The sequence below is a fragment of the Anolis carolinensis genome, chromosome 1 (assembly GCF_035594765.1).
Source record: "Anolis carolinensis isolate JA03-04 chromosome 1, rAnoCar3.1.pri, whole genome shotgun sequence".
Classification (NCBI taxonomy): Eukaryota; Metazoa; Chordata; class Lepidosauria; order Squamata; family Dactyloidae; genus Anolis; species Anolis carolinensis.
The window spans coordinates 210,590,864-210,613,290 of NC_085841.1; the positions used below are offsets into that span (position 1 = coordinate 210,590,864).

General features: G+C 39.7%; 1 protein-coding gene across 2 annotated transcripts in view; it reads right to left on the bottom strand.

Moving 5' to 3' along the window:
- The window catches only part of hat1 (histone acetyltransferase 1), a 34,202-nt gene that overhangs the window by 11,517 nt on the left and 258 nt on the right, over nucleotides 1-22,427 (bottom strand). For both annotated transcript variants that reach the window (XM_003226153.3, XM_008118863.3), the window contains exons 2-4: nucleotides 19,242-19,313; nucleotides 15,288-15,363; nucleotides 13,458-13,578 (exon numbers count right to left, since the gene is read on the bottom strand). In XM_003226153.3, the coding sequence (XP_003226201.3) occupies nucleotides 13,458-13,578; nucleotides 15,288-15,363; nucleotides 19,242-19,313 (269 nt within the window). The remainder of the gene's footprint in view (nucleotides 1-13,457; nucleotides 13,579-15,287; nucleotides 15,364-19,241; nucleotides 19,314-22,427) is intronic.

The window sequence follows — 22,427 nt, forward strand, 5'->3', positions numbered from 1 at the left end:
TAACACAACAGCCAGAAAACACAACAGACCTTTAAAAAAAGACTACCCCAAACCCACACAACCGAGGTTGAGGGTTTTTTTCATTACATTTTTGACATTAATTCAAAGAAAAGGAAAGGGAAGAAATACTGTTTTCTCTCAGATCCTTTAATCTCAAGAATTGGCATAAGGAACTTTCTGTCTTTCCTGTTGCTATATCCTAGCAAAACACTTCACCACTCTGAACCAACCAAATGTAGAAAATGCGGTGTGGAGCCAAAGGTTCAAGGGTAGCTGCGTTGTAACTACCATTCATACAAATGTATAATTTAATACGGAATTTAGTGAACATTCTGACCACAATGTTCAGTTCCAACTTACATCTTTAATGGGAAATCAAACAAATTGGAGTGTCTAGTTTACTAATTGATAGCACCAGGATAAAGACAAACTTTTTCTAAGACCAACTTGTTTGCTTAAAACAGAATGCATAAAAATTCTAAAGACAGAACTGTCATGAAAACATTTTCATGGGGATTTGATTCTTAATCAAAACACTTTATAAACCAAATTAAAAATGCAAACATGGGTAACAAAATTACCCATAGGATTCATTTTTAAATCTAATTTAACCAAAAATGACAAGATGAGGAAGCAAAACTGCCTTAAAATTGGCCTTGTTAAGCAGCCAAGTGAATGTTACAGATTATCAGCTGAGCAGACATCATAATCCTTTTCAGGCCCCCAAAAGACCACTTGATTGAATACATGTACTACTTCTCTTTCACTATGAATATTTGATGAAGTTTCACAATAACGTATTGGCGCTTCTCACCAGGCAATAAAACTTAATGAATTGGTCTCAACTTAACAAAACCCTAGTCCTTCAATACAACCCCTAAAAGCCTGACATTACATTCAACAAAATGAGCGTACATTCTATTCAAACCCTGCTCTGAACAATGAGCCAAGCTTTTTATTTAATGCAGTTTGCCTTGAGTTCAGCTGTAATGTTTGTATTGTATCTATTTCCATAAGGACTGACACAAGAACACTTTGTGCTAACTTACAAAGCAGCTCTTTCACACCGTTTACATGCATGATGAGTATTAATTCTAAACCAAGACCCTTGCTACTTAGCATTCAAAACAGGGAATTAAGATGCTTAGGACATAATACACTACAAAAGGCAAATACAACGTACTACTAATTCCTGTCCTTTCAACTATCACCCCCAGCCCCCTTAAGCAGAAGCAATGCACCTGCAAAGGAATAATACTTTACTATCAGCTAAACTTTAAGGATCTATAATACGGATGCATGGCCCACCGACATTCATATTTACTCAGATTTACATGAGTAAAGAACCATTATGTTAAGAGAGAGAGCTGTACAATCCCTGCTTTTGTCTTGAACTACTGATTAGACTAGTTTTTCTAAATGAGATTTACTAAATGTGTTGCAAGAATTTGCATCTATACTACAACTTCAAAATTAGTTCTTATATAAATATATAATAAAACCATTTCTATCCTGCTCTCTCTCCGCAGAAGGACTCAGAGTGGTTCTTATCAAGAATAATATTTAATAAAGGAATACTAGAGAGGAACAGTAGTCACTAAATATCAATGCATTCTAACTCGAAAGACAGTCACGGATAAAGTTTATCACAGTTCTACAATGCAATATATTATTGTTTTGTAACAATACATATCCCAAAATGTACCAGGTTTAACAATATTTGCTGCAAAATGTTTACAGTGTGCAAAGCATCACTTCTCTGGTGGATTAAGCTTCATACATGCCAAGGTAACACTCAGTACTCTCACTGCATTAAAATGTCTACTGTCTAGTTCTGTGCAGGGATAAAAATATTTTGCAAAAGCTAGGTTCTGTTTTCAGGAAGACCACTGAAGAAGAATGAAATAAAAAAACAAAAAAAACAAAAACAAAAATGAGAAGTATTGGAATGGTTAAAACCGAGAGAGAATTATGGAGCAGAAAAATGTGAAAGGGGGAAAGCCTATTGTCTTTAAAATGCATTTTTAAAATTAGTGAAATCTGGAAAATACAAGCTTAAAATGGTAAAATGGGCAAGCAGAAGCTGGCAGCTTTATAGTACATTTCTACAGATTTTGGTTTGTCCCTCAACAATGTACGTGTCTCTGAAGTATGGGTTTCAGCTTTTCTTAGAGAAATACCACAGCATTCAACATATATACAGACAGCAATGAAGCCTAAAGTACACACACACATACACACACACACACACACACAAAACATTGAAGAACTAAATTTTATCAAAAAATGTTTAACCAGAAATGAGCACTGTTGTGAAACCAGCTATTTGCAATACATTCCGAATGCAACCTTATCAATACTTATCTGGTAGGAAGTCTCATTCAACTCAGTGGGAGTTAGTTTTGAAAAAGCATGCATATGTTTGTGCTGTCAGGCATATTGGAAAAATAGCTGGTAGAGATCTCTCTCTACTAAAAAAAACCTACAAGGAGGTGTAAGCCTAAAGCTAGGAGACCCTAAGATCTCAACGGCGGAGCAGGCGGAGGATAACATGGTACATGTTACAACGGCTGTGAAGGCGGAAGAAGGCTGCAACAGACTGAGAAGCCACCGTTGTCGTGTTAATCATGCCACTCTGGGACCTCACTCTGTGAAGACTGTGTGTTGATCGACCATGCACCGACCTCCACACATTAAAAAAAATCACGCACAGGCGTCTTCCAAGAAAAATAAAAACAAACCAACAGAAGTCCCATGGCGATCAGCAAGTGGCAACAGGGGCAGGACTGTGAAATCTGGAAGCCCCAAGTCACAGGCTGGCACATGGGCAGTGGATATGGATTCAGTCATTCTACCTCAAGGTCCGCGGCAGTTGAGTAGTCCGGCAGCTGTATCCATGACTGAGCAGCCCTTTTTAGGATCCACTCTGCTCACCCCACATGGGGAAGGGGCTAGAAAAGGTGCCCCAAATATAGTCTTGCCTCTCTTATCCCTGACTGGCGTCCAGAGGGGTCACCACCCTGCGGCCAAAAAAGGAAAATTAACTTTGGGACATGGAACGTATGGACGCTGCTGAACAACACTGACAGTGAATGCCCCAAACACAGGGCTGCTATCATTGCAAGGGAGCTGGGATGCTTTAACATCGACATAGCAGCGCTTCAGGAGACCCGGAGAGCAGGAGAGGGACAGCTGAAGGAAGAAAAAGGAGGCTACATCTTCTTCTCGAAGGGACTGCCTGAAGAAGGAGAATACATGGAGTTGGCTTTGCTATCAGAAATGACCTGATGAAGCGCCTGACTGAAGCACTTATTGGCATTAACGAACGACTCTCAACCCTCCGAATTAACCTTGCCAGAAACCAACAGGCAATCATCATAAGTGCCTATGCACCAACACTAGATGCTGACAAAGACATCAAGGAAAATATTTATTGTCAGCTGGACACCGTCCTATCGGAAATACCTAAAGAGGACAAAATCATCCTCCTGGGGGATTTTAATGCAAGAGTCGGACGAGACTCCGACCTGTGGCCAGGGACCATAGGAAAAGACAGGGTTGGAAACAGCAACTCAAATGGCATCCTGCTTCTCACCAAATGCAGAGAACACAAACATGTCATCACCAAAACGCTCTTCCGCCAGAAAAACAAGCTCAAGTCATAAGGGAAGCACCCCCGGTCAAAATATTGGCACCTCTTGGACTATGTAATTACACGTGCCAGATACCGCCACAATGTGCTTCTCAAAAGAGCCATGACAGGTGCTGATGACTGCTGGACAGACCACAGGTTAAACTGGTCCACGATGGCTATCAAGATCGCTCAAGGAAGAAAAATAAGGCACACAATGAACACCCAAGCCCTTCAGGAGCCCTCCAAACAAGCCCTTCTCCAAACAACACTCAAGGATCATTTACCCACAGAACACCCTGAAAATGTTGAGGAACACTGGAACAAACTGAAGACCTCCATCATCACAGCCTGCGAAGAAACCATTGGATATCAAACTAAGAAACATCAAGACTGGTTTGACGATAATGACAAAGAGATCAAACAGTTAATTGATAAGAAAAGGAAAGCCTTCCAAGCATGGCAGAGAGACACCAACTGTGCTAAGAAAAAGATCTATGCCAGTGCAAAAGCTGAGGTCCAAAGAAGGACCAGAGATCTCAAGAACATCTGGTGGACAAAGAAGGCTGAAGATATCCAACACTTTGCAGATAAACATGATGCTCAGGGATTTTTCAAAGCCACAAAGATCATCTGCGGGCCAAGAACCCATGGCATACACCCTCTACGCTCATCAGATGGAACCAAACTTCTGAAAGACAAAAGATCAATTGCACTACGTTGGAAAGAGCACTACCAGAACCTTCTGAATCGCAGGTCCATTGTGGCCAAAGAGGCCTGCTCACAAATCCCGCAACAACAAACCAGAGATGAGCTTGCAGCACTGCCTTGCAGCAATGCCATCAGCCAACAAAAAAATAACAAAGCCAGCGGACCTGATGGGATCCCTGCTGAAATCTTCAAAGAGGGTGGACCTGAGCTGATACAACAACTCCACCAGCTCATTGAAAAAGTGTGGGTGACCGAGAAAATCCCAGCAGACTTCAAGGATGCCACCATCATCACCCTTTTCAAGAAAGGGGGTAGAACAAACTGCAAAAACTATCGTGACATCTCCCTCCTAACCTCCGCTGGGAAAATCCTCGCAAGAATCCTTGCAAACTGCCTTCTTCCTATCTCAGAAGACACCCTCTCAGAATGGCTTCCGCCCCTCCAGAGGAACAGTGGACATGATCTGCACGACAGCTCCAAAGAAAAAAGCAGGGAACAAAATCAACCTCTGTACACGACATTCATTGACCTTGCAAAGGCATTCAACAAAGTAAATCGCAGTGCTCTCTGGACCAGGGGTCCCCAAACTTTTTAAACAGGGGGCCAGCTCACAGCCCCTCAGACCACTGGAGGGCTAGACTATAATTTAAAAAAAACTATGACCAAGAGGAAGGTGCGTCAAGCCAACCCTGACCGGGACCACTTTCCACCTGGAAACCGAAGTCCTCACTGCGGGAGAACAAGCGGATGAAGAATAGGTCTCCTCAGCCACCTATGGAGACACCCCCAAGATGCCAAAATGAGAGGACCATCATCCTCGGCCTACGAGGGATCGCCTAAGTAAATTACTAAAAAAATACCTACGAGGAGGTGTAAGCCTAAAACTAGGAGAGATAGTTTTAAAAGCTGAGCCCTAGTTGCTGCTTCTCATGACAATGATGTAAACAGGTAATTTGGATTATTTCTTACATTATGCATTGCTGTTCCATTATTTGCAGTTACTTGTAAAGAGAGAAACCTTTAGGACTGACAAAAGGTTGGCATAAAACTGAAAATCTTGGTTTCTTATAAAGGGCTTATAAATATGCCTTTTAAAGGTAGTACTTGAAAGTAACTAGAAACAGTTACAGTAGAGTCTCACTTATCCAAGCCTCGCTTATCCAAGTTTCTGGATTATCCAAGCCATTTTTGTAGTCAATGTTTTCAATATATCGTGATATTTTGGTGCTAAATTCGTAAATACAGTAATTACAACATAACATTATTGTGTATTGAACTGCTTTTTCTGTCAAATTTGTTGTAAAACATGATGTTTTGGTGCTTAATTTGAAAAATCATGACCTAATTTGATGTTTAATAGGCTTTTCCTTAATCCCTCCTTATTATCCAAGATATTCGCTTATTCAAGATTCTGCCGGCCCGTTTAGCTTGGATAAGTGAGACTCTACTGTACATCAATACAATAAGTTTTCTCATACTTTTTGCAATACTTTTGAAATGTGGTCTCCTTTCACACTCATTACTCCTGCATTGTTCTTTGGTTCTGAAAATTGATAGCAGATGGAAAAACAGAAAATTCTACTAAATCTGATGGACCCGTGTGTAAAGTAGGCGTTAAAAGATATTCAAAGACACAGAAAAAAACCAAAGGTGCTACTAGTGTTGGGAAATGATGCGGCTGACCTGAAGTCTGTTTCTCCCTATCCCGTCCCGTTCCCCCGCCCCTATCTTTGAATAGACTCGCAGACTACATTCATCATGATCCCTGCTCCACAACACACATTCTGACTGCTCTCCTGACAAGGCCATGTAGTGGCTGGCAGGGGGGCAGACGGCAACAGCATAAGATGGATATTTAGGACTTCCAAAGAGATGCCTGCAAATTGGCTATGAAAACACTGTCACTGGCAATCCTCCTTGCTCAGTTGTCTCCTACTAGCCACAACATGGCTGGGCTGAAAAATGGAGAGGTAACTAAATTTCTGATAGTTGGTGACAGCCAATTCTCTTTGTCCAGTTGCTCCCGCCCCCTTCCTCTGACCATTACATGGGCATGACAGCAACAGGCAGTAGCTAAGGCTCACCTGTCATCAACAATCATAGCCAGAAATTTGGGATCCTCCTCACTCAGCAGCCACTACATAGCCATAGTGGGACAAGAAAAGGCTAAATATAAAATTATTAACTTTAGAGGGAGCCAACCTAAGGAAAGGATGGCATGCCTACATTTGGTATGCAAAGAGAACAACAGAAAAGGGTTTTGGGAACCATTACATCCGCTCTTCCTTAATTAAGGTGTGGGAAAAATACAAAGGGAAACTACACAAAAACGCCCCTATGGATATCTCCCATGGAAGCGTTTCAAAGGAGAGAGTTAGGAGGAGAAATTTGGCCAAGATACAAAGATGTCTTAAGAAAAGAAAAAGGTAATTACAGTCTTAAAAATCAGGAAAAAATCTGCCAAAAATTTAAAAACATTGGCTGGTTCCAATATATGCAATTGAAAGAATACTTCAATATAGATAGAAAATTGGGTTTTGAGGAGACGAAATCATTCTGGGATAAAATTATGCAATTAGAAAACAAAATTATTACTAAAATTTATAACAAGCTATTAGAATGGTCAACAGAAGCGGTTCTAAAAAAAAGGCTGTATGGTCAAATGGGCCCAAAATTTAGAGAAACCAATTAAACTAAATGAATGGGAGAAAGCATGGAATTATAGGCTAAAACTCACCTATGCAGCAGATATGAAAGAGAATTGGATAAAAATGTTTTATAGGTGGTATCTAACCCCACAAAAAATATCAAAATTTTACAAAAATTCATCAAATAAATGCTGGAAATGCGGGAACAGGAAGGGACCTTCTTCCACAGTTGGTGGACTTGTGGGAAGGCAAAAACATTTTGGAAAGAAATCCACCAAGAGATACAAAAAATACTGCAAATTAAGATTAAATTAGACCCTAAATACTTCCTTTTAGGTATGATGGATATGGAAAATGATAAGAACAAAGAAACTTTATTCTATTACCTAGCAACAGCTGCCAGAAGGATTTATGCCAGACAATGGAGAGAGAAAGGAACCCCAGAAATTGACTCTTGGATAAACAAAGTACTAGAAATTATGAATATGGACAAATTAACATATTTATTATCTAACGATCAGGACAGACCAAAAAAGCAAACAAATTGGGAACCTGTTAAAAGTTAAAAGGAGAAGAAATTTAAAATTCTAATTTGAAGGCACAACAGAAGAATTCTGAGACGAACAACTCCGATATGAGAAAGAAGGCAACGCCTGCGATAATAAAGACAGAAAAATTGACTTCAGATGAAATGAACTTTATACACTCACACCATGCAAACGGATGGAAGTCTTCTTATTATTACTATTATTATTTTTTCTTTTCTTTCCGTTCACCATAATAAGGGATATTAATATATATCCTTTATATATTTTTTTCTTTTCTTTTTAATCATACAATTTTCTTTCCCACTTTTTTCTTTTTTTTACACCATGTACATTATATGTTTTTTCCACATCCCAACCTCTACCTTACCTAACCCCCCTCCATTTCCCTCCCTCCCAAGCCCCCTCTACCCTTATTTTCTCTTATCTCCTAACCCCCTCTCCGGCCTATCACAGTCCTTGTTAGTGTTTATGTTTTCAATTTTGTTTGGTCTGTTCAAGTCTATGTCTATGTTTGTGGCTCACAATTTTGGAAAATAATAAAAATTAATTTTTTTAAAAAAAAAGGCTAAATCTGGGGTAGGACTGCAATTTCCATAAACATACTTGCAGTGAAGAAAACACTGTTTTAATTATTCATTCTCCCCTGTGGAAACAAGGGATTTTAAACAAACACATCCCTAATGCAAGGTAACTGAACCCAAACTTGTTTTGTCTTCCAGCATGGTTAATTCACCTTTCCAACAGCATATTTCCCCACTAGCTGACAACTGCACCCAATTCGAGCAGAAAATAGACACAATTAAAAGAACACAAGAATGCCTCTTTCTTGTACTTGAAAATACAAGAAGTCTCACATATAGGCAGACACTGAGATGTTTTAACAAAGAATGCAACTGGAATGGATAATAAAGGAAATAATTTAATACACAAATAAGAATTTCAAATATGCAAAAACATGTAGACAAGATATGTAGGTATCACGCAAACATAAGCACCTTCTTGATAGAATCCAACATGAAAGATGTTAGCTCCTTTTATGCTGTTTTGTAAAAAACCAAAATGAGTGCCTTAAAATATTGAGGTGGTTTTTTTTTAAGCAATTCACAACTAAACTATTCATTAGAGCTAGATAACTGTCAATTTCTGGCCTGTATATAATATTCATATTATTTTTACGCATAATTCTATTCTCTTTTGTTTACATTAATCTACCTTTTCTAAACAAATTTCAGAGAAGTGGGAAACCTGGTGGATAGCCAAATTTCAATCTGAACACTAGCCTAAGAAGAGTGAATCAACTCAATGCATACAGGAATCAGCAACAAATTCCTCAAGCATCCCTATTAATGTACATTTCCATTCATAACTAACTGATTAATCAGTTGCAGAAATTCTGATTAACCTAGTCTTTTTTAGGGGAGGAGAAAAGAAATGTAGCTAACAATACAGCCATATAACACATTTCCCAAGTAAAATATGAAAATGTACTGAAAAATAGTATACATCAGCTTTGCCTAGTTGGAGACCACAAGTCTACTGGACCACTGGCCAGTTCATTAGGGATTATGGGAACTATAGCACAACACACATGGGAGAGCACCACATGATGGACACCTGCTACATAATATCTGGAAGTGTGGTGAGAGCAAAAAAAAGTCCTGATTTTAATTTTCTCATCAGAAACTCATTATGTGGATTAAGACAAGCATCTCTCTCAGCCTCGCTTCCCTATCCCAGTCTGCAATATGGGCAGTAATAGTATTAAGTTAGTTTACAGGTGGTTAAAAGGATGAAATTATTATTATTATTTTATTATGACACAGCAAACAAGATAGATATGCTGGATTTTGTTTCAAAAAATCACAAGTCGAACACTTCCCAAGTGTCTAGGACTGTGTGATGTATTTTCGGATGATGCGCGCAGATCCCAGCAGGGTGGCCTTTAGCAGAAATATACAATGCCAGAAAATCACACTATTATTATTATTATTATTATTATTATTATTATTATTATTATTATTATATTGTTTATTATGTTTATATATACCCCACTTTTTCTCCCCACAAAGAGACTCAAAGCGGCTTACATTAAAAGCATTTCAGTACAATAAATAATGCACATATGACAAATAAACATTGAAAACTGCCAGATAAAGTAGTTTTGCTACTTACAGCCACAAATTTCCATTTCTCAATGATGGTATTTCACGTTTTTAAACAATGTGATAACTAGCATCACATAATCAGTCACAAAACATTTGTGATCTCCAGGGGTAAATTTTAAAATCTGCAGCAATCAAGTATTTATCTGTGACCACATCATGTGGAGTAGCTATACTCCATGTATCAACCAACCCATGTGAATGGACAACTTCAAAATGTAAACTGCACAGGACTGTTTGCATATTAGTGATGCTGTATCTGTCTATTAAAAATACAGATTAAGTTAAATGAAACACACTCTCTGGGAACTGTAGGATTGCAGCTGGAGGGTCCTACAATTTTAAATGAATAGACAAATGTTTCTGTACCACATAGCGTGTGAGTTTTTAACAGACTGCCTCTCCCAATCAATGTGCCACTCATGCTGAGCAATCTCTGTAAAACCACATGACATTAAGCAGTTGGTGTGAAACAAACTTTGTTTTTACGATAGTGGCACCTTATTAGGCATCAAGATGGATTTTGCTCCCTAACCTCTGTAAAGAATGAAAAGCTCACACAAACACATACAATGGAAGTACACATCTTTAGATTCAATTTTAAATCCACACCTTATCTAAAGAAGTCAGTATTCATTTCAAGTCCCACAAACAGTTTTAGTAAGTGGGTTGTATTACAGCCACACAGAACTGGCACATTGTTCTTTTTGGTTTTCTCACTGGTGCAAGGAAGTAGCCAGACTGAACAGTTATGGTAAGATTATACTGCTTTCTCAAATTTCAGATAAATTCAGAAATCATTTTCTTATTTCTCAGCTATGATTTAGAAGTTGGGATCATGGGTTTACATCAGGTATGGGCAAACTAAGGCCCACGGGCCGGATGCGCCCCCCTGGGTGCTTATTTCAGGCCCTCCTCATTTTCCCTGTCCCCTTTGCATAAGGACACAGTGGCCCTCTGTGTCCTTATGCCAAAAAGATTGGGGAGGAAGGCATGTAGCAGCTGAGAACCCTCTGGAGCACTCTCAGCCACTGGGTGTCTCACCCTCCTCCCAGCATAAGGACGGTACGAACGATGCCATCCTTATGCTGGGAGGATGGCTTGAGGAAGGCACGCAGCAGCTGAGGCCTCCGGAGCATACTCAGCCACCATCTATCCTGTCCTCCTCCCGGCATAATGCCAAGAGGACAGCCTGAGGATCAGAAGAGGAGGATGGGAAGGAGGATTGGGGCAGAACCGTGTCCCGCTTTTCTCCCAGCATAAGAATGGGAGGACAACCTGAAGATGACCCGGGCCCTGCCTACTCAGTGTGTACCCAGCCCTCCTCCCTCCTAGCCTGGCCCTCCTTGCTGGGCCCACAATGCCCCAAGGCAAAAAAAGTTTCCCCGTGCCTGGTTTACATGTTACTTTACTTCTTCCTTGGTTTGGGAGATCACAATCAACCAGTTATCACAGAGGGGGGAAAGGAAACTGGCAAACACATGAAGACAAAGTTTGAGGCACATTTCTGAGCCTTTAACTCTGTTGGTTTGAATTCAAGCTTTGAATTCAATTAAGAATAAGAGATAAGATTTACAGTGAGTAGTCATGTAGGAGAAGTGATCCACCACAATTGAGTTAATTGCAGTGCGCCAACCTGACCAGGAAGGATTCCACATTCTTTTCAGTTATTGTCACTAGGTCTCCTCTGCTCTGTCAGTTAAATTATCTAGCCCCAACCTTCATTAGCACCTGTCTATATATTCATTTTGTCATGTTTGTGCCTCCAGAATTTGCATTTTAATTATTTCCTCCCAACACACACCGGACAGATGTGGATCGCACCCCTCCTTCTAGCCCAGAATGACCACTTTAAATATAACATTCTCAGGATAATAATTCACCACAACTGGAAAATACTGAAGCCCCCAACACTGGGTGGGAACTTATGTAATTCTATAATCTAACACTGTTACTGACTGGAGAATCATTCTACCAAAAGGATCCCAAACTATCCTATATTTATCCAGTTTATAAAGTCTAATGAAGTCATTAGTTCAGACCAACCAGCATCAGCACAAATGTGCTATAAAGAAATAAATACAGCATATGCAATGCTAGTAGGATAGACCAAGGTGAATGAAATCAAACCAATAACGCCCTTGGCTTGCTGACATAACCATAGCACAAATGAATGCATGCCTTAAACCATGTACCAATTCTCAGTTTTGATGCTTTCTGACCCAATGTTCATGAACTGAATCAAACAAAGTTCCTGGATACCTAAACTGATACATTTTTAAAATACAATTTCACTGCTTTTCTATCATCTAAAATATACCACTTATGCTTAATAATAAATCTTTCGGATTTGGACAGAAAAAGCTAAATAAATTGCCTCTATCACTCTCCTTTTTAGAATACATTTAGACAAAAAAGTAGGAACCAAGATTCATGTGAATTTGCTCAAACATATGTAAATCTGGATTTTCTGACAACACTGTTAATTCAGAAACTCTTCTTGCTGAAGTCATAGTAACAAGAAATGAAAGCATCCTAGAAGTAGTTTCCCTAATCACCTCTTAAGAAGAAATGATAAATCTGTCCAAAACCAAGTTTAAAGTTGGGAATATATCACGGGCATGCAAGATCATTTGCTTTCTTGGTTTGAAAGATCACAACAAATTATAATTATCACAACAAATTATAATTATCACAGAGGAAAGAAAGGGAACTGGCAAACGGGTGAGTACAAGTTTAAGACATATTTCTGATCCTTTAACCATAGCAGCTTACATTCAGGTCCTGCAATCACGAATGTTATTGATAAAATGTTGAAACACCAAACTGTCTTCCATTCCTAATTTCACAGAAGAATTTTGATCTGCTGAATAGATTGTCAGAAACCTCTTGCCTTGTAACAAAACATAATGCATTCTCACAAATCCTAATGAAATGTTATAGCTACAGTAGGTTCATCCTATGATAAGGCAATACAAGTGTCCTTCCACCAGATTAAAGCTATTGCATGGTAATTTTATAGCAGTTCTTACAAAGCTATTATTTCTATAGCTGCTGTACATCAGGGAAAAATGTAAGCACTACTAAAATTGTGAATATGAGATTAAATTTTGAAGTTTTATACATATGAAAACAGCTGATCTTTTCAACAAGGATTGATATGGTACAATTTACTATATTTGGAAAACTGTTAGTACAACAGTTGTTGCATTCAAAATTGCATTCAAAACACAATTGTTGTACTAACAGGGGGTGCTTTGAATGTGATTTTCCTGCTTCTTGGCAAGGGGTTGGACTGGATGGCCCATGATTCTTCCAACTCTATGATTCTATGATTTTAACAGTACCATTATGCCCAACAATGATGAAATACTAGGGATATCTAGGTACTGTACATATCTAGGAATTGTATTTCTCTTTTTGGATTATGAACTAAACTTGGTTCAAGAAGATATTATTGTTATTATTATTATTATTATTAGGTTTATTTATACCCAGTTTTTTCTCTCCATAAGGAGACTCAAAGTGGCTAGGAAAGACACATTATTCAGCAATCTGATCTCAGCTACTGCTCTTGAAAAAATTTAGAATTTAAAATAGGCTTGAACTATAATCAGTAAAAGTTTAATGATAAATGTGCAGTGATGGAGCAATTTGAGAACCAGAATACAGTCATACAACATTTGAAAAAGGTGAGAGGAGAGTTTCAGGTAAAATGGCAAATTCAGCTAGCTAAAATCTGTATATTTTATTTTACCTCCATGCAGTCAAAGTTCTCATTAACTCTGGATGTATAATCCACACGGAACAGTGTCGACAGGTTACCAGCAACGTAGTACAAAAGAATCTTCAATCCTTTGTAACCAAAGGCTACCTCACTGTAACAGAAAAATATATATATTACTTTTTATAGTTCAATGTTATTGAATTATACTCTGCAAAATAAATAAGTTTCACCACACAATAGTCACACCTTTTTCTCCTACAAAATAAAGGGGGCGGGGGAAAAATTGCGGGTCTTCCCTGCCATCAAGCTGCATAGATCTCCCTCACCCATGCGCAGTGGCGGTTGGGGCCTAATGGGTCTCCCTTGGCTGCCAGCAGCTGAAGGAAGTTCAACAGGACTCGCTTGCCTGCACAGGCCCCCATAGCTCTGTGGAGATGAACCTTCATCTCTACGCGCCTGCTGGAGAGAGCTTTTCTCAACTTCTCTTGCTGCCGCCAGCTCATCAGCCTCAATCAACTGGTGGTAGCAAGGGAAGCGTCCTAGCTATTGTGCCTTCACACACCTACATGCCTGCCCCTTAAAGCTACAGGGGCTGCTTCAAGGGGCAGGCGTGCGACTATTATGTGGGGAATATATAAATCCTCCAAAGGAGGGTGCATCTATTATGCGATGGTGACTATTACGTAATGAAATAAAGTAGCCTACAAGTTTATCAGAAATACCTAAAGCAGGCATTCTACCATCATCCTGACTGGCTGACTTTCTGTCCATGGGTATAGTTAGGCATTACAGTAATCACAATTGAGTGTCATTTTTTTAGTTTTATGTAAGTAGTTCCACTTGTCCAAGATGACTTTGCGTTTGTTTAGCAAACTTTCTATGCCATATATCACACTAATTTTAACTTCAGAGGATGTTCAAAAGCAAACTGTGTTAAGTATGAGAGCCCACCTTTCAAAAGTGAAAAAACATCAAATTAAGCACACTCAAGACTAAAATTTAATTTAAAAAAATGACAGTCAGTTTCTAAAAGGATTGCATCATCCACAGCATTTCAAATCCTTTTACTCCATATTAAAGCTATTCTGTTATACACAGCTGCGGAGAACACAGTTTGGGAATTTTGGAGGAGGCAGAATTTATTCCAATGGCAGCTGGATGGGGCAAATGATTTTTATCTGCATTTCTGAGACAACACAATGGTCATCATATGCTGATAATGTCTCAAGTGAAGCCAAATACATCACTTGAACAAGAGTCCTCTCATATTGAAATTAAAATGGATTACATTTAGAGAAAAAGTTCAGACTTTCAGCTATGGAGCACTGCCAAGTGTTACATATATGACTACATATGTTTTTTTAAGATCAATGGGTATACTCACTAGCCTTATCACACTAGAGCAGGCATGGGCAAACTTCGTCCCTCCAGGTGTTCTGGATTTCAACTCCCAGAAATCCCAGCCAGCTTACTGGCTGTTAGGAATTGTGGGAGTTGAAGTCCAAAACACCTGAAGGGCCGAAGTTTGCCCATGCCAGCACTAGAGCTTAAAGAGTAGGCAAAGAGTATGAGCATCTCGTCTGAAATCCTGTGGGTGCCTCCTGCAGAATTCTAGGCTTGTAGTTTAATGAGACCCAGGACCCCTCTGGCTGAGCATTTTAAAGGCCTCACTCCTAAACTACAAGCCCCAGAATTCTGCAGGAGGCAGCCACAGGATTTCAGATGGGATGCATACTCTTTACCTACTCTTCAAGCTCCAATGTGATAAGGCCGTGCCTGCAGTTAAATATATATTCCATACTAGTTTGTAAGACACTTATTGAACACTCAACCTGTTTTTGATATTTTTTCATTACTTACTCATCCCCAAAAACTTGATGGCTGAACTCTGGATGGAATGTTGTGCTGTCATCTTCCATATCCTCTGGAAAGCGGACTAATAAAAATATTCAAAGTTTTTGTTCAGCTCACTACAATTTTTAATTATCATTTTTAAAACAAGCCTTTTGTGTTATCCTGTTTAAACAATTAATCTCAATCAAGGCTCTTTCTCAGGTGGAGACAACTGAAAGTTTTCTGATTCAGAACTGGGAGAGAGGAGTTTTAAGAGTAGAAAATCTGTTTCCACAATTTTCTAGACAAGATTTTTTTTGTTTTATAAGCACATTTCCTCATGAAAACTTAATATGTCTTAAATTTCCATGTGAAGCATAAACTGCCTGTGAAAGATAAATCAACTTGGACCAAACAGGCAGAAAAACAAAATAAAGAATTTAAAAGACCCCACTTTAAACATCGTGCTGTACAAGCAACTCCCAGATTAGAGAATAGCATAAACAAACTGCTACACAATAGGCACTTCCCCCAATATAAATTATTTGCCTATAATCTGCTGGTTGTGTTCGGAAACATTTTGTGTGCATGGTTCACCTTTGTCTGTGCTTTATAGACAGAATACATTTTACACCTATGGAAGAATAATAATCTTCAGATATTTATTTATTTTATTTATTACAATATTTATATCCAGCCCTTCTCACCCAATAGGGGACTCAGGGCGGCTTACAAAAATACTTGATACTTGAACCTAGACGTAATATAGTGCTCTAAAATGGTATGTGCTTATCTGTTTCATTGGTTTAGTGCTGATGGAAACAAGTGCTTTTATTTATTTTGTGTCAAAAGCATTGTACAACAAACAAATCCAAAAGTGATAAAATAAAGGAATCACAAACAGCTAAATAGTTTTGGACCAAAAGCGGGCAACAGCAATCGCATTGTCCGTAGCTTTAAACAACTCCTCCTCCGTGCATGAGGCAGGGCATTGTGGGCAAGCATAAGGAATTGTTTGTTCAGCTCCACAGTCACACAAGGTGGAAGATTCCTTAAGGTAGTGCCATCTTGCCAGGTTGTCTTTTGATCTGCCCACTCCACTTCTGAGTCTGTTCAGGGACTTCCAAGTTGCCCATTCTTGGTTTGCCCCTGGAGGCAGACCCTCATGGGGGGCCATCCAGTTGGAATTGCCTGGTTTAGCTGCCCAGAGGGACACTCTTGCTGTTGCTGGAGGAACATCAAGAGGAGTGGTGGTTCTCATGAAGCCCTTCCTTGATTTGAGTCTGGTGGCAGGAGGCCGATAGTCACGCAATGGGTGGCTTTCACAATGTTCAACCTTATTTCTCTCACCGTTAGCAGCAACTTCCCGTCGCACGTCAGGAGGGGCAATGCCAGCTAACTTGTAGAGTTTATCAACAGGTGTAGGTTTAAGGTATCCTGTGATAATTCTGCATGTTTCGTTCAGTGTTATGTCCACCTGCTTCGCATGGACAGACTTGTGCCAGACAGGACAGGCATTGAGAAAGTTGAGAAAGACAAAGCCAGGGCTGATGTTCTTATTCTTTGTGGGTCTGCAACCCATGCGCTGTCAGTAAGTTTCCACAGGATGTTGTTGCGTGCAGCTACTTTGTGCTTGGTGTTCATGCAGTGTTTCCTATATGTTAGTGTTCGATCTAAGGTGACACCAAGGTATTTAGGATGGAAGCTGTGTTCGAGTTCTTGGCCTTCCCAAGGAACTTTCAGTTTTCTGTTGGCTTCATGGTTACGTAGGTGGAAAGCACACACTTGTGTCTTGGCAGGGTTAGGCTTCAGGTGGTTCATGAGAATTTGACCTTTACAGTTTTTCCCTGGTCTGAAACCTGCTTGTTGTGCAATAAGCTTAGGTTCGATGACAGGTCCTAATTGATTTATTAGCATCTTCTCATAGACTTTATATAGATGACATAAGAGGGAGATTGGTCGGTAGTTCCTGGCATTGGAGGCATCTTTACCAGGTTTTAAAATGGCAATGATCTTAGTTTTCCTCCATGCTCTGGGAATCTTTTGTGTGCCAAGCATTGATTGTAGAATTTCAAAAGCCAGTTTTCAGCTTTGGGGCCAAAGTGTTTGATTTACTCCATCATCAGGTCATCTAGGCCAAGTGCTTTACCAGTTTTACATCACTTGACGGCTTCTCTGAGTTCTTTCAGGTTTAGAGGAGATGACAACTGGTGGGTTTCAAGTTCTGGCACCCTGTTGATTTTCATATTTACTCTGCTGCAGTTGGTTTTCCCATTCTGAATTAGCTGGTGAGCTATCTGGTCTGGTGTCACGTTTGCGTGTCCATGGTTGATCAGAGGGTCACTGTCCAGGCGTCTCAGCAATTGCCAGGCTTTTCGACTATTCTTGGACATGTCAAGGTTCTCAAGCAGCTCTATCAGCAGTCTTTCTTAGCATTAGCTAAGGCTGTAGATAGTTTTTGGCCTGCTGGTATAGTCACATGATGTAATAAGAACATCAGCCCTGGCCTTGTCTTTCTCAACTGCAGAGTACGCCTGTCCTGTCTGGCACAAGTCTGCCCATGCGAAGCAGGGGGACATAGCACTGAACAAAACATGCAGAATCATCACAGGATGCCTTAAACCTACACCTGTTGATAAACTCTACAAGTTAGCTGGCATTGCCCCTCCTGACGTGCGACGGGAAGTTGCTGCTAACAGTGAGAGAAATGAGGTCAAACATTGTGAAAGCCACCCATTGCATTACTATCAGCCTCCTACCACTAGATTCAAATCAAGGAAGGGCTTCATGAGAACCACCACTCCTCTTGATGTTCCTCCAGCAACAGCAAGGGTGTCCCTCTGGGCAGCTAAACCAGGCAATCCCAACTGGATGGCCCCCCATGAGGGTCTTCCTCCAGGGGCAAACCAAGAATGGGCAACTTGGAAGTCCCTTAACAGACTCAGAAGTGGAGTGGGCAGATCAAAAGACAACTTGGCAAGGTGGCACTACCTGGAGGAATCCTCCACCTTGCGTGACTGTGGAGCAGAATAAACAACTCCGCATATGCATGCTTGCCCACAATGCCCTGCCTCATGCATGGAGGAGTTGTTTAAAGCTACAGACAATGTGGTAGCTGTTGCCCACTTTTGGTCTAAAACTATTTAGCTGCTTGTGATTTCCTTTTTTTATCACTTTTAAACTTATTTACTATGCAATGCTTTTGACACAAAATAAATAAAAATGGATTCTCTTGAAATAGCCTTGAGATATTCCTGTAGCTGATTTAGCGATTCTTCATTTAGGCCTGGTAGGTAGCTTGTGCGACAGCCTCTAGGGATTGAGAACCTCGAGGATCTTTTCACAGCTTTTACAAACAGGTCATAGTTTTCTATAGAAGGTTCTATATTAGAAATAGCTGCTTCCAAGGTCTCTGTAAACTTTGTCCAGTTAGCTTTATTGAAGTTATATCTTCTGTGGAATGGGACCCTTTTTGGTCTTACAGCTGCATATGCTACGCAGCATATTGGTCTGTGTTGAGTATTGGGTATCAGGTTTAATACCCTTTTAATGCATTGGTGGATTATGCTTTCATTTACAAAAATCAGATCAGGATTATAACCACGCTTCCATCGGCCGCTATTGAAAGATGGTGGTAATTTACTGTCATGGAGGAGGCTCATTCTATTATTGTCGGCCCACGTTAGAACTGCAAGTGCTGGTAAAATTCAAAATAATGCTTATCAGGATAGTATGTAATATATTCAGCATACATCTAATTCTGAAGCTAGAGTGAATATTGCAAATCATCAACAGTGTTGTTTCCCACTAATTTTTGCTCCATGCGATCTTAGCTATACAGCAATGCCCTCATGCAAGGGAACAAAATAAAAATGAACAAACCAAGATTACTGGTATCTTGATAGCTCTAGCACTCCAAAAGTAAGAACCAAGCAACTGCTGAAAACACTGAAGCATTGAAAACACCTTTTAAAACCTTACCTAATTTTAGATGAATCGCTTCATTTGTATCACACTTGTACTCAGTCAATTTCTTCTCCATAGCAGAAAGCCCTACAGTAAAAATGAAATATATTCTCACCAACTTCAAGAAATGTTTCAGATAAAAATATCTGATCTCACCAAAACATTCTAATTAGTTTATTGGAAAATTAACCAGCTGTCATAGGGATACAAAACAAAGATATGTGACCCATAAAAATGTAAATAATGTGAGTTACAGCAATCCACACTGGGTCCCAGTACCTAAATGTAAAGTATGCAGTTAGTCACCTACCTAAGGTTAGTAAAGGTGGCCAAGGAAAAACATACCCATATTTATTTGAGTCTAATGCACTATCAAATCTAATGTGCACCTCAATTTTCATAACTCCGAAACCAAAAACATATCTGCTGGCAAATATAATGCACAACGGCAAAAAGTGCACTCTTTGTAATTTGGCTAAAATGCTGTGCATTACAGTGCCTGCATGCTTATAACTCTTTTGAAAACAGGGCTAATGGATAAAGTGCATAAGTCTGATGAGATGGGATGAGCAATGTAATATGGGGAATAATATCTTTGGGGAGAAGACAATAGTAAAGTGCAAGGGCAGATTTCATGTCCTAATTGGAGCCAGGTTATTTAGGGGATTGTCTAGTCAAATGCACAGCTGAACACCCACAGCTGATGTGGTCTATCCAATGCAATTTTCTGACTCAGCACCCCAAATAACCAAACTGAATTTAAAGTTGACCAAGAACAGATTCGTAACCCTTTTGTTACGAATGTTGGAGAGTAGACCCTGATCAAAAAAAGGTTGGGAACCAGTGCTAATGAGGCAATGAGGAATTATTCCAGTACAAGTATTTGTCATCACAGCCACAGTTCAAGGAGGCTTGGTCACCTTGAAGCCTACCTAACAACAGCTACCCACCTGAGTCTTTGACAACATAAGACACTTGCCAAACACACGTGTGGTGACAACACCATGTGGCGAAAGCACCATGATACTGAAGCTCAGTGACTGGATAGAAATCCCCTTTACACAGTTTACGCATGAAGGAACAATTAGGAGCTTTCATAATCCAGACTAGGAGCACAAATGCAAAGCCTGAAAGCAGTCTGCAGACACCTGCTATCCTTGAATCCCCCCCAACCCCCATATTTCCAAGTAATTTTCTGCTGGTAGGTCAATTAAAACAGGTTGAGAATTCCTTATCTGGAATTCCAAAAAACTCAAAAATCAAAAATTGTCCAGATGGGTGACTTCAGACAGTGACAGCTTTACTTTCTTCTGGTTCAATATACACAAACTTTGTTTCATGCACACAATGATTTTTGAATAAAATTGCCTTCAGGCTTGTAAAGTACAGTAGATAAGAAACACCCATGGGTTTTGAGCTTAGATGTGGGTCTGATGTGAAGGTATTCTCATTATATATATGCATATATTATAAGATCTGAGATTTAAAACACTTCTGGACTCACAGATTTTTATAATTACTATAATATCATGTTTTAATCTTTCTACTATGTATTCTGTTTTATGGTATTGCATTGTAATATCATAATGTAATAGTGGTATATTGTATGGTATACTATGACTGTATGGTTTTAAATGTTTTTAATTGTTTTATTTGTATTATGTTATTTTTAAATGTCTTTTAATGCTGTATTGTTGTCAAGGCATCAAATAGTTGCCTTTTATGTAAAGCTGCCTTGAGTCCCCTTCGGGGTAGAGAAAGGCGGGATAGAAATATTGCAAATAATAAATAATATTAATAATGTTGTAATATAATGTATTGTATATTGTGATATGGTACAACAAATTATGTAATATTAATACTGTAGTATAATATACTAGTAATGTATTATATATACTGTGGTATAATAATATAGAACAATATAATAATACATAACAATTGTATATTATATATTACAATTAATATGACTAGTAATATTGCAGCATAATGTATTATTATTTTTGATATAAATGTGGGTTTGTTTTTGGGATTTAGAGGTTGGTTATTTTTGTCTTTGTTCAGCTTCTCACAGCATTGAATATTTGCAGATAACTGTTGTAAACCACCCTGAGTCCACTTGGGAAGATAGGGCGTGATATAAAGTTTTAGTATTATTATTGTGCGTCATTTGGATTTTTTAACTGCTGTACCCTGCCCCAAACCATGAGAAGGTGTGTAAAAATAATTTTTTTTAAATTATTACTCTGGGTAATACTCAACCTGTATGTGAAAGGTCCCAGGTTCAAACCCCGGGAGCGGCGTGAGCGGCCGTTGTCAACTCCAGCTCCTGCCAACCTAGCAGTTCGAAAACATGCCAATGTGAGTAGATCAATAGGTACCGTTCCGGCGGGAAGGTAACGGCGCTCCATGCAGTCATGCTGGCCACATGTCCCTGGAGTTGTCTATGGACAACGCTGGCTCTTTGGCTTAGAAATGGAGATGAGCACCAACCCCCGGAGTCAGACATGACTGGACTTAACGTCAGGGGAAACCTTTACCTTTGTGATATGATGCCTCTGGTCCCTTCCAAACAGCTGTAGAAAATCCACACTGAACTGGATTATATGGCTGTATGGAAGGGCCTTCCCATGGGAAGGAGCACAACTCTCTGCCCCTTTTCCTGCTCCAACCCTGAAGACTTTTACAGCTATTTCGACCTGGTTGGGGCATGGCAAACATACTGGAACAAACCCCTCAGTGTTCATCTACACCAGGCATGGACAAACCTCGGCCCTCTAAGTGTTCTGGACTTCAACTCCTCAAATTCCCAACAGCAACTGTGGGAGTTGAAGTCCAAAACACCTGGAGGGCCGAAGTTTGCCCATGCCTGATCTACACTGTAGGATTAATGCAGTTTGACACCACTTTAACTGTGTTGGCCCAAGGCTGTGGAATCACAAGAGTTGCAGTTTGGTGAGGCACCAGCACTCTTTGGCAGAGAAGGTGAAAGACATTGCCAAACTACAATTCCTATGCTTCCGTGGTATTGAGCCATGGCAGTTCAAGCGGTGTCCAACTACATTAATTTTACAGCTGAATCCTGCACATTCGGTCTCCAATAATCAGCAGTAAATATAGAGGTTGACGTATTTTTTTCTCAGGCAGAGGCCTTTCCCTCAAGCAGTCCGATGGCTCCCTGTGGGCCTCGTTCGCCCGGCAGTG